General features: G+C 35.4%; 1 protein-coding gene across 1 annotated transcript; it reads left to right on the top strand.

Moving 5' to 3' along the window:
• The first annotated feature begins 202 nt into the window (after positions 1 to 202).
• Positions 203 to 13601, top strand: rab1ab (RAB1A, member RAS oncogene family b). Its single transcript, XM_077237086.1, has 6 exons — positions 203 to 373; positions 8203 to 8275; positions 8530 to 8625; positions 11096 to 11191; positions 11325 to 11456; positions 12714 to 13601. The coding sequence occupies exons 1-6, from the start codon at positions 360 to 362 to the stop codon at positions 12909 to 12911; spliced, it is 609 nt and encodes a 202-aa protein (XP_077093201.1). The 5' UTR covers positions 203 to 359; the 3' UTR covers positions 12912 to 13601.
• Positions 13602 to 13956: the final 355 nt, after the last annotated feature.

The raw sequence follows: 13956 nt of genomic DNA, 5'->3' as shown, positions 1-13956 counted from the left end.
CCAGTCCTGCATGAACGATTCAAGTATCTATGAACTCATCATGAAGTTTTAAAAAATAGATGTGGGTATTGTAGTCCTTTATATAGACATCTTCCTTTAGCACAGGCCAGGTGTTATCTGAATTGAACTACAACTTCCGCACAAGTTCTGATGACGACATAGCCTACGCAATCTCTTTAAGGAGTTCCTATTTCCTGGTTGAAGAGTCAGCCATTTTGGGTTTCAACCGACTAGACTTTGCGGCAGCAGCTAGCCAGCTAGTTACTTTTTAATCGGGAGAAAGGTTATTGTTTCTAGTCTCTTCACGCCGCGGAGTTGTTTTCTTAGAAGACAACCGTTTTCACAGTGTCCTGTCCACGATGAATCCCGAATAGTAAGTGAACGATTTTTTACACGACTTGTTTGTCGTTACTGTGCTCCTAATTTACCTGTAACGTTAACTTAGCTACTTTTGACAGGCAGCAGTCATGATGACTGGCTGTGTGATCAATCTTACCAGTAAACAATATCACGGTATTTGATATACTTCACCGGTCAAAACCGGAAAGCTTCGTGATTTTCAAGATAAGCATTTTTAACACATCGCTTTCTCTAAAGAAGTAAAAACTTTTGTAATTAAACTGCTGTTGTATACGTAGCTCAGCCAAGTTAAATATCCATCCGCGTTACATTTATGACAAGTAGAGCTCATTAGTTAGTCATACCGCACCTTTACCACTTCTTATATTGTGATATTTTAATTTCCAATCGTTAAAGCAGATTTTAGCTGTCAGGCATCAGTAAAAATGAATATGAAGGCTAGCTGATGTAAGCTAACGTCTCGGGTGGCATTTAATTTACTTTTTAAACCACTTGACGAGCCGGTAAATTGGATAAATGGCTTAAATGTCGTTAACATGTTTGTAACCTGTTGCTGATCTCCAATTTGATCAGAAAGCTGGTTTTGATTTAAGTAGCGATTTTTTGTCAATGCCAGGAAGGTGGACTTGTAAATTACTAACGAGTTATCAGAGTCTGTCGAGTTTATTCATCTGTTAATACAGCTTTTAAAGTAGTCTGGGTGTAATTTAATGTATTTTTATTCATGCGTATTTATCACCTGGAGTTCCTACACAGAAATGCAATCACGTGCCTTGTTGTTTAACACACAAAATGTAATCACAGGTGTATAATTACTGTAAACTTTGACACTAAAGTAAAACATAAAAGCCAGGTTTCCTATATCTGGTTCTTCGAAATAAAAGATTTAGTAAGATTTAATAGACACATTTCCACAACACCAGTCTGATTTGTGCTATCTTTATTTCCTTATTAGTACTAGTTTACATAATCTTAAAAGGTGTTTTGTCATCGATTCCATGTTTCCTGTGTTCATTGGCACCGAATTGTGAGGTTTCTATACTGTCCAAATGTCTGAATGTGCAGATGTGAAGTATGTCTCAAGGAACTGAAGTGCCCAGCCCTTCCTTTTGCAAGGTAGTCATGTGTAGGTCACATGCCAAATGACAAGCTACACAGTCTATTACAACTATCACTTGTGTGAGTGTTAAGCAACTCAGTTGCTTAACAGACTTCATATCAACTGTTGCATGAATTTTACATGGGCAGAATAGGGGTGAAATATGTTCTGTCATAGTTAATAGCCTAGCTATTACAATGGTGCTTGTTTGGTGGGTAACACTCATTAGTAGTTTCTCTTTCGGTTCTTCACGAATCGTATCGAAGATTCAATACTAAAGTGCTTACAGACTTTATTGTGGCTTCCTAAGATTACATGAATTGTGATTAAATAAAGATAGTTAGCAAGTAGGACTTCATGCATATTATCTCTGTCTTTTCTGGCACCAGTTTTTAATGTTCAGCTCCATTTGTAGAACTTAATGCAGAATTTCAGATCTGCAGGATACACTTTTAAAATGGACACCTCTTTGTCTTTCCTAATACTGTCTCTCATTGTTGGTGAAAAAAGTTTATAGTCATGATATTTAAACTAAATATTTTGCGTCCATAATTAATTGTAAAAGAACTTTTACTACATCTAACCACTTATTCTGTTTGATATAAATCAAAGTATTGCAGTTTGCAAACAAAGGGTCTTTACATGCAGTTTTTTGTGTAGTGGCTCCCTACACATGATTCTTTGTTGCAGTCAACCTAACAAGGAGAGCATGACTTGAATTCAGTGGCAGTATAGAGAGGAAAACATCAGACTGTTCTGCTGAGTCGTCGATGAGCTGGTCTTGACCAGGGCCGATCCGCTGAATTTCCTTCCTATGGTCTTTTCTTACTAGGTCATGTTGAATAGGGCCAGAGGATTTAGCACAACGGGCAAAAATCCCTCTCTGTGGAATGCTTAATCAGCTTACTCAAGTTTCCCGACCTCAGAGGTCCTCAAGCACATTGACTGTTTAACAAACATTTTCTTTTTTGCATGCAAAAGTGGTCCAGTGACTGATTTACTGCATTTTCAGCTGAGTTCCATCAGTTGTCTACAATAATGAAGAGTCTGACCTATTTCACATGTTGCAGGGGGATTTTAATGAGCTCATTACATGTCTAGAAAATAAACAATCCAAAATATACAGTGAAAGAAAGCAACAGTTGGTTTCATGCATGTCTTTTGAGATGTACGCCATACTGTTTGCATCAGTATAATGGTTACACTACCGTTCAAATGTTTGGGGTCAGTAAGACTTTTTTTTTTTAAATTAATACTTTTAGCCAAGGATACAAAGTGCTGAAAAGTAACAGAAAATACATTTATAATGTTACAAAAGATCTCTATTTCAAATAAATGCTGTTCTTTTGAACTTTATATTCATCAAAAAAATTGCGAAAAAGTATCAAGGTTTCCAAAAATATTAAGCAGCACAACTGTTTTCAACATTGATGATAAATGATTTTTGTAGTGTTTTTTTTTTTAGCAGCAAATCAGCATAATAGAATGATTTTTAAGGATCATGTGACACTGAAGCCTGAAGGAATGATGCTGAAAAATCAGCTTTGCCGTCACAAGAATAAATTACATTTTAGGGCTGGACGATATGGCCAAATTTTATATCACGATATATTTCTTAATTTCGGTCGATACGATATAATTCCGATATCGATATGAACAATATAAAAGCCTCAGAAAAACTGCCAAGAACGCCCATAACAGATGTCTGTTCCTACAATCTTCTGAAAAATGAATTTGCCAAGTCTATGAAATCTGCTGGAGTCTTTCGCTACTGCACCATAACAAACTACATGAAGCAATGAAATAACCCATCATAACAATTAGAGCCCGACCGATATATCGGCGGGCCGATATTATCGGCCGATTTTAGGCATTTTCCTAACTGTCGGTATCGGCATTTATAATGGCCGATAAATGAATATTTTTAAAAATGCGGGTACGGTGATTCATGTAAGGGTGGCGCTGCCAATAAAGCACCTAAAAGCTGTCACAAGAACTGGCAAAAATAATGATTATGAATACAACAAATATAGCAAGGAGACATTTTAATCGTTTATTAATAAACAAGTGTTTTCAGTCAGCGTCAGCCAAAGATGAAGTTGACGATGCTGACTCGCGATCTTCAGTGAGCGCGCGCCAGAGAGAAATGCACATTTCATACGATTACATGAGTCTGTCTGTCTTTCGTTTTGAATTGTTCTGTTTAAAAGTAGACATTTCAATATAGATATATTTCAATTCTCAGGTCTATACGCTGAGTTTCGGTTCATGAGACGAGCTCCAGTTCACCCGCAGGCGCCTCCGTGTCGAGATTATCTATCGTCTGCTAAATTTACTTCTTATAAATTAAATCCAGGCAAATGGCTGATGAAACATTGATTAAAATTAAGATACAATTAATACAAAACGAAATTCACTTTGAAACGAAAGGTTTTGTGCCTTCTGTTTGATGTCTATGTGAAAGTTTCAAAGCATTAGTGCCGCTTTCAGAGCGCTCACGTCCGTAGTGCTGAACTGTCGCGTCTGTAACATTGTTTTTTCCTCATAAATGCAAACACGAAAAATAAAATAAAATAAAATGAATATTTTATGTAGCCTGTGGAGACTGAGAGCCAACCCTTCTTCATCCGGTGGGTAGTAGCCTACTTGTGATTTGCGCAGTGTAATTCACAGAATTGATTTCTCTGCTACAAGCCTCTGTCACGTATTGTGTGAGCTTGTGACTATTGCAAGCGCGCAGCTGAGAAGTCCTGATTATATTGTCTGCTATATTTAGGCCCTCTTCTTATTTATTAAGGCAATTGGTTGATGAAACATTGATTAAAATGCGTGGCGCAAGCGATCTCCGACAGTAAACTGATTCTGCTTTGTCTAGGGTAAACAGCTGTTGCGACGCGAGCAGTAACGGCCGCGTCCGGTGTAGACACCGTGTTAAAGCTCATTCTGCCTGATAACGCTACGTTACAACATCAAGCAATATTCCAAAAATGTATATAATTATAACACTTTATATAGGGCCATTTTGCATTAAGAGTAGCCTAGTTTCACGTTTAGTACATTTTGCTTACTAATTATTTAAAATAGTATAAAAGTACTGTACATATGTAATTAAAAACGTTTTCATTATGATATTATTCATTTTACTTTAGTAAAAAGATCTGAGTTCTTCCTCCACTGGTAGAGATTAGAGGAATTAAGAGTAAAAATAGAAGATAATAAGGTTTTGTCAGTGACACTTATTATATATTTATTGATACACGTTATGACTAAATTAAAAGACAAAGTCGTCATTAGTGAAGATTATGCAACAGTATTTAGAATATAATATAATATAATATAACATGCAATGCAAACTAGTTTAGTTACAGCTCAGCTGTATAATTCTCATTCTATCATTCCCCCTGCCTCCATTACATATCTGTGTCACACAAGTGTTTGATTACCACATTTGAGTGATCATTGCAAAACGTGTTTATAAAATATATTTATTCTGTTTATAGCTACTGTGTAAAGTACCCATCAAAAGTTTGTACACACCAATAGGAAAGTGTCCAAACTTTTGACTGGTATACTGTACTATAATACACATAAATAATATTGCTACTGTATTATAATATACACATAAATAATATCGGCCGATATATCGGTATCGGGCTTTTTTTACTCCCTAATATCGGTATCGGCATCGGCCCCCAAAAATCCATATCGGTCGGGCTCTAATAACAATAATATTCTCTTCTCAATACCTGCTACAAGACTATGAAAGCATATGGGTAGCAATATTCCGTTTGAAATGTAATATGCAAAATGACAATGTAATATGTAAAATGGCAATGCATTTCTGTTTTTAAATTTACATTTGCCATAACATTTGTGCAACATTTGGTACACAAAATGGGGGAATTTTTTTCCGATTTAAATCACATTTCTGCCTTTACATAAATTTAGGGACTATGGTGTTACAAAATCCAGGAAATAATTAAGTTGATTATAATGATAAATTTTGCCAAAAATAAAAGTAGGCTACTAAACTATGTATGACAAAAATATGTCTTACTTTTTTCAAGACTTGAGATAATCATTTTATAAAGTCAAAAATGTTCACCATTAATGTTTTGTGTGTAAATAAAACTGAAATATACAGAAATTGAATAAGGTTATCAAATAGTCTGAACTGCATAAATTATAAATTAAATATAGAATAATCCTTATTAAAGCTACACACGTTCTTTAGACAAGATCAGTGAGTAATTTGCTCTGTTCCCCTTTGTTCTTTGGTTAACTTAACTGACAGACAGAATTGGCTGCTGTCCCTTTAAGATCTGTCGCTAATGAGAGGATCTTACGCATTTAATTTTCTCATTTGGCTACTCTTAACTTTCATTTAAGATTTAATTTAACTCATTTAGACTGTTCTTGTGAGGATACAATTGACAAAACGGACATTTTTGCATAAATGTGTGTGTTATTATTCAAGCGCTAAAGAAAGAGAACTGGATTCTGTGCGTGTGTGTGCGCGCGTCAGGACATTCACAGGGAGCGATACCTGCTCATTAGAACTTTCGGTGAGCTATTTTTAGAGTGTGGACGCGACGTTCCTGGCCGCGGACGCGCGCATCGGCACAGTCTATCTCCTGATCCTCGTTTGATGTGTTCCCGCTGCTAGTCGGACTCGGCAGTCACACTCCGGCACATTTTGCAACACGCTGAAACACCGAAACACCACTGAATTTATACCACTGAATTAGTCTTTCCTCTCTTATCAACTATTTCGTCTGCTTTCTCCTCACTTGTGGAAGCTCGTTCAGTCACATTTGGTCAGGGGCGGTCAGTAGTGATCGACCGATATTGATTTTTTATAACCGATACCGATACAGATTATTTGCATGTGTATGTGCCCGATAACCGATATGCAGAACCGATATTTATTTACTGTTATACTTCTGTTTTTGGGACAATTATTACAACACAAATGAACTGAACAAACCATTTTATTTATAACAATCACTCCCTCCTTGCATACAAAAAAAAAACCTTTATATTTATACACAAATAAATAGAGGGGTCTGAGTCCAAAAAATAAAGTGCACTGTTACCAAGTGTCTTTGTTTAAAAATAAAAGCTTTGATGAGGTAAAAAATAAAGCACAAAAACTATTCTAACATATTTGGATATGTTTATTTGTTTTCATAAATGGTAAACTAATCAAATTACAATAAAAACATTTATATTATTACATTATATAATTTATATCTAAATTATACATATCATTTATAAGCATCAACAGCAACAATGTTAACGATAGGCAAAATAAATGTTAAAAGTCTAATGTTTTCATATGGAAAAAATAATTGACAGGGGAGTCATATTACCTTTGCAGAAATGTAATTCATTTTAAACAGTTTTAGAAGGTTTATGTGCCGTTTAATAAGTTTAAACTAAGAGTGAGGAATAATTCACTGGGTAATATTAATTCACTGCATAATATTAGCTGGAATAGCCTATAACATCAGGAAAGTAACAAACAAAACAGCATATACATCATTGCATTTTCCAACTAGTATGTTATTAATTATTATTAATATTTTTGTCGGTCTAGATCATGAAATGCTTTATGACAAAGTGCTGTTTATCTATGCATTTACACATAACTATAACATTAGGCTATACGTTACTCAACCGCGATCGCGAGTGCAGATAATAAATAATTAATTTCCACAAAGCGGTATATTTAGATGTGTATTAGCGAAATAATTGCTATGTAGTAAATGATAATATAATCTAGGGTGTTTAAACAAGATAATCTTGTCAAAATTTTCATTCAGTGGCCGTGCTTGAGCATTCCTGATCATCAACCCAGTGAGTGCTCAGCAATATGAACGAACTTTTTTTTCGAGACTAATGGTGAGCAAATACAACAGATAGAGAATTAAATTCAGTGCTTTTATTTTCAACATGCACTCATTCATGTCTGTTTTATTTAATTCATGTAAAGTTACGTCTTTATTGGGGAAGGACATGACGGATTACGCTACGTGGCTCAATGAGTTCGTCTCAATTTTTTAGAACCAAGCTGCATAAATAAACTATATCAGGCATTTATGTCTCAAATCTCATTTCTGCATGTCTGTTATGTTAAATAAAGTTGAATAATTAAAGCAAAGCAAGTAGAACATATACTTTACCTGTGCACAGAGTTGTTATTGACTGATCTCCTCAGACGCGGGCTGCAATGGCGGAATTCTCAAAACGGCCACAAGATGGCGCCGTTTATCGGAAAATCCGATATTACAAAACCGATTCCCGATTATGGGAAAATGCTTAAATATCGGGAAAAATATCGGTAAACCGATACATCGGTCGATCACTAGCGGTCAGGGGCGCTCATTCTGTGGCTGAAACTTGCCGCGTTGGAGATCCGCTGCTCTGAGCAGTTGCTGTGTGTCTGTGGTGTTGTATGTCATCAGGAAAGTAGCCAATTGTGTTCTGCTCTTTCTGACGGCTGCGCGCCTAACATCAGTCAGTGACAAATGCTGCTATGTATATTGAAATATCGAAAATGTGTTTAAAAATCATATCACCGTTATTGAAAAAAAAATATCGCGATATATATTGATATTGAATTATTGTCCAGCCCTATTACATTTTAAAATATATTATTGACATAGAAAACAGTGTATATTTCATACAAATGCACTGTCAACTATTGATGGTCTAAAGTTTTGTTTCTATTTCTCTTGCAGTGACTATTTATTCAAGCTGCTCTTGATTGGTGACTCTGGTGTTGGAAAGTCTTGCCTTCTTCTCCGATTTGCAGTAAGTAGACTATAAGTTACCATTCTTGTCCTCATGGAGGCATTTCTGTCATTTTTGCTTGAATCTACATTAGTATCTCTGGTCAGAACCGGCAGAGGTTTAATATTCAAAATTATTTAATTTATGAAATTAATTTATATAATATGAATAAGAGAATGTTATCACATTTAGTGAATTAAATTGACCTGAATAAAAAGAGACTTGACCACTGAAACATTCACACAAAAATTCACCTGTTGTTTGACTTTTTTCAGGATGACACATACACAGAAAGCTACATTAGCACTATTGGTGTGGACTTTAAAATAAGAACTATAGAATTAGACGGAAAGACCATCAAACTTCAAATCGTAAGTTCCTTTATATCCTGTAATGAAATTAATGGTTGTGAATAAGATGACATGAGCTGAATATTTAAGCATGTGATTGAAGAAAAGTGAACACGTGGTGTTTAGATGGTATAATTTTAATTATTTTAGGACATCAGAGAGAGAGAAGGGTTATGTCATGTTTAAAGTGGTCACAGAATCTCATTTCCCTTGATCTTGTGATGTAAATTATGCCAGAGAGGGACTTTTCTCTGCTAACTATGAATAGGGCTGGGTTGACCGTATTGATTACTCAATTTTAGTAATAATCTCATTCTGATGAACCAATATCAATTCTTAAATCACAAGAATTTTTTTTTTTTCCAGTGGTTCTCAATTTTTACACCAAGTACCACCTCAGAAAATATTTGGCTCTCAAAGTACCAGCATAATGACCAATATGAAAATACAGTGGCGTAAAAATGAGGCAGTTTTATTTCTAATAAGAATATTTATTATTGTCAGCCAATTTAAACATTGTAAAAACACAGTTTGAATATTAACACTGCACTGTGCTGCTTGCATACAGGTGAATAAAAACCATAACTTAAATGCGTCAGTGCTTGTCACGTGACACCGCAGCCACAATAGCGCTGAATGACCAATGATCTGCTTTTATTTCCTTTTTCCTATTTCTAAAATTTGTAGCTATGGCATGAAATATCTGATATTCCGATTTGTCAAATGTGTGCAAGTGGAAGTGTTTTGTTGTTTAAACACCTTTATAACGATCGCGTTAGTTGAGCTGTATGCGCTGCCATGTTAGTTTTGCCACTGTATGATTATGAATATATGTGTATCTGATATGAATAAAATGTCGTCTAATTCTAATGACAAAAATATTATTATTGCCGCTTCCATAGACATCAGTGTGCATTTTACAAATTCTAAATGTATTTTTTTAGTACTTATGTGAATTTAAATGTCTGAAACCTAAAATAAACATGTGGCTGAAAACACTGAATAGTTATGATATATGACCAGCGCTGAGCGCGTCCGTCTCTGGCCAAGCGCCAGTCAACTGCAAAAGCACATTAATTTAGCAGTTGATCACGTGATGCACTGACCCTTTTAATCACACCTGTGTGATCGTACACTCCAGCGACCAGCCAAGACTGATCACACCGGTTTGATCGTACGTGTGAAATCCAGTGATTCCTCTTCGTACCACCAGAAAGAGCCTTGTACCACACTTTGAGAACCATTGTTTTATTCTATTCTGTTTTCTGTTAATTGCATGTAGAAAACTTCACTACACAACATATAATAGCAATAACTTTAAAGAAACAAAGTCTCAGCTATGAATTTCTGGCAATTTTATCATGAAATTCAAACAATAAATGTAATTTTTACACACTCTAATATGACAGATCGCTGTAGCGCCTCATTTCAAGCAGCAGAGCGAGTGCACACGAACTGATCATCTCTTCCTCTATGCTAGTTATAGCACAAAATATGAACAAATAAGCATGAAGGAAACATTACAACCTGAAATGATGTGATGTCCCCATGAAACTGTTTGGTGTTTTAACCGCATAAAGTAAAATAGCTTTTAACAGCAACATAAAACAAGCTATAGAAAAATAGCTATAGCTCTAGAAAATGTTGTTAAATGTATGCACTCGATTACATATCCATTATATTTGTACTTAATACATTTTATATATATTAATATATCTGTACCTGTTAATTTAATGTATGTTTGAATGATTCTGTCAGGAAAACAAGCTTAAAATGTTATATTTCCACAATAAATTTGAGTAGGAATAGGAAATAATTATATTGTTATAATAAATAATTATATAATTATATTATATTAATTATATTGTATAATTAAGAAGTTTAATTGTTTAATGTGTAATTCAAATGTTTGTGTACAACTTCATATTTTTTGTTAGTCTTTATGATTAGATCTTTAAAAAAAAAGTGGCAAATGAATTTAATAGTTTTTGTTCATTTTAACCTTTAATATTATAGTAATGCACCAATTGGGTTCTCTATATAGACCTTATGCGCCAGAGAAACGAGGGCGCAGGCCTCTCTAGAATATTGTCTTTGAACTTCCGTTTTTGCGGTCGCTCTGTATATTTCTATGGCATTGCTGTCCAGGAGTAATTAGCTTTTGAAGTGGATATACTTAAGTTAATGAAAGTTATCATAAGGATAGTAATGTTTAAAGCAAATGTCTTAACAAATGTCAGTAGACCGGGAAGATTTTAAAACAAGCCGTTCATTCATAAATACGCAGGATCGCTGTGAAAATACAGACCGAAAGACAATGTGTGCAGCCCTGGAAAGGGGCGGGGCTACATAAGGTCTATATAGTTTACAGCATTAGTTAAGAGAATCAAATCAATTTGTGAAATCTGTGTCAATGCATAGCTAAAATAAGATTTTGAGAGCCTATTTTTGTCTTTGATTCTGGTGTCATTTCATTCCTTCTCCCTTACAGTGGGATACAGCAGGGCAGGAGAGGTTTCGCACAATCACATCCAGCTACTACAGAGGAGCACATGGCATTATTGTAGTCTATGATGTTACAGATCAGGTGAGCTCGTCCAAACCTAAAGCAGGTGTCCTAATTTTACTTTAAACACCTGTGGAAATGCCTTGAAACAAAACTGTTTTTACTTTTGCTCCACTGTATTTATGTTTTAATGTTTTTTTTCCATTGTTCTCAGGAGTCCTTCAATAATGTAAAACAGTGGCTACAGGAGATTGACCGCTATGCCAGTGAAAATGTTAACAAGTTATTGGTTGGCAACAAGTGTGACTTAACAACAAAAAAAGTGGTGGACTACACAACGTCAAAGGTAATATTGCTATTCTCCATATTACTCCATTTATTCCAATATTATTAAGACTCTGTTCCAATCCTATTGAGCTACCAGGCTGTCTACCCCCTACATAGCCAGCTGCCTTCTAACTAAAACGAGAACTCATAACTGACTAATTTGGAATGATATACTTGTGCAACAACACTGCGCATAGGAGACTCATGATTTCAATAGACTTAAGTCTTATCGTCTTGATACGCTAACAATGTGATGTTGTAATAAGCATGAAAATACATAGAATACACTCATATTTATTTATATTCTCCTTATTCCCTGTTTACACTCTTGGTAACATTTATAGAGCGTATAGATTTTATATATTCCAAATGATATACAATTTTATATCTATACGTTTATGCTGTGTTTTGGGGGATATGAAGTACCTTTTTACCTATTTAGAGCAGAATTCCTCAACTACACTAACATGCATATGAAATATAAAAAATTTATGGGGAAAAACACTAACGGTTACATTTTTTTTTCAACTGCTTAGACATTTTCTAAACTATGCCTCTTTTTTTCAAAGCTTTACATGCAAATCCAAGAATTGCACATGCAAAATGCCTCACATCTCTTGCAAAATGAAGCACTGCTTTCAAAATATCACAAGCACGTCTCAAAAGCAAACATTTGTCTTGCGTTGCAAACACCTTTGCCAAAATATTATATTTTGTATATATCATGTACACAGTTATTCAAAACAATAAGCTCTTCTTTCATGACCTTATATGTACATTTCTGTTCAAGATTGAAAGTAATTGGCAGAGAGATGTTGAAAAATTCACGGATTTTGTGAGTAAGCAGTTGGAAAAAATGTGTAAATATGAGTTGTTTCTGGATATTGATTTAGGTGTAGAATTCTGCCATCTGCTGGTTAGAGAAAAAATATGTAGAAACGGCTTTAGAAAAAGTGTAATTACCATATGCGACCTGAATTTTTGGTCAAATTTTGAGGTTTTCTCAAAAATTAGTTCATTAAGACCTCGTCTAGCAATCCCAAAGCTCAAATAGTTTTTCCCTGCTTGCTTCTCGACGGTGCTTCCCCTCAGTACAAGTACCATAGTACCATAGTTGGCTAATGATGCTGTACAATGATGGTTAGGAGTGTGCCTTAAATTTCTGCCTACATAGGCAGCTCACTAAGTTTTGGAGCAGAGCCTACATGCACATAAGACTTGCAGTTGTTCACTTTTCCAATGTTCTAACAGAAATAATTGCTTGGTTTATCTCTAGGAATTTGCTGATTCCCTTAGCATTCCTTTCTTGGAAACTAGCGCTAAGAATGCTACTAATGTGGAGCAGGCCTTCATGACCATGGCTGCTGAGATCAAGAAGAGAATGGGCCCCGGAGCCACAGCTGGAGGTTCTGAGAAATCTAACGTGAAGATCCAGAGCACTCCTGTGAAACCTGCATCTGGAGGCTGCTGCTGAGACCCCCCCCAAGGCTCAACCCCCCCTCAACTCTCAACCCCCCCTCAACTCAGCCCATGGATCTTGGAGCAAGAGCCCCCACAATAGGAGAAAGAAAGGGGAATAGATCGTTTGTTATGAAGCAAAGAGTGAATATGGAGAATAGAAAGAATAAAAGAGTGTGAAACAGGCAACAATAAAAGTTACCCAAGTTGTACTGTATGTAGCCGCACTACCAAAAACATTAAAAAATCTGCCGCCCCCTCCCCTCCCCTCCCTGGCTTTTCACAAACTATAACTGATGAGATTTGGTAACAGTCAGTCCCCTTCAGCCCTGCCGTCTGTCAAGGGCTGCTTTTAACCAACCCCACATCAAGAAAGGATGGATTTCATTTTCACTCGACGATTTTAAATCCTCTGTGTTGCAGGTTTCTAAGAATAATGTGTGTATTTATCTCACTGCATTCCTACTGCAGGGCTGGACTGTGGTCAAAATTCAATGACGTTTTTGTTTTTCTGTCCTTTTCTTTTCTTACTTTATTCTTACTTGTTGACTATTTTACTGTTGATATTTGCATGTGTAGGTTTCTGTCCCCACAGTCTGTTGCGATCAACTGGGCAGCGGCGGTTCCCAGCCCAACATCTGTTTAATAAAATATATGTACATATACATTATGTGTGTGTGTATGTGTGTGTATATATATATATATATATATATATATATATATATATATATATATATATATAAAAATCTGAATTGACAACTGTGTAGAGTTAAATACATGATTCGAGTAGTTTTACCTTCTTTTTCATCAAGTTGTGGCTGCAGACTTGTAGTTTTGTTGCGCAATGTTTAACAGTTAACAAAAATATAAATAAATATTGTACGACCATACTGTACAATATCAGTATGTCTGCAATTCTTGGTGGGACATGTAGAAACCCTTTGTGTTTTATTTATTCAACATTTATATGCAAATATATTGTTCCAATAGTCTACAATCTCGTAATATTGGCCATTTACCTGCGGAATCCATTGAAAGCAACAAATTCACATTTTGCATAT

Source organism: Siphateles boraxobius, unplaced genomic scaffold (genome assembly GCF_051911475.1).
Source record: "Siphateles boraxobius isolate OS27281-9 unplaced genomic scaffold, OSU_SipBor_1 20, whole genome shotgun sequence".
NCBI classification, from domain to species: Eukaryota; Metazoa; Chordata; class Actinopteri; order Cypriniformes; family Leuciscidae; genus Siphateles; species Siphateles boraxobius.
The sequence above is the reverse complement of the archived record's forward strand: the minus strand, read 5'-3'. Positions and strand labels throughout refer to the sequence as shown.

Coding starts and splice junctions, on each gene's coding strand:
- rab1ab (XM_077237086.1), top strand. Junction 8,626..11,095: donor AGACCATCAAACTTCAAATC/GTAAGTTCCTTT, acceptor TCTCCCTTACAG/TGGGATACAGCAGGGCAGGA. Junction 11,192..11,324: donor TCTATGATGTTACAGATCAG/GTGAGCTCGTCC, acceptor CATTGTTCTCAG/GAGTCCTTCAATAATGTAAA.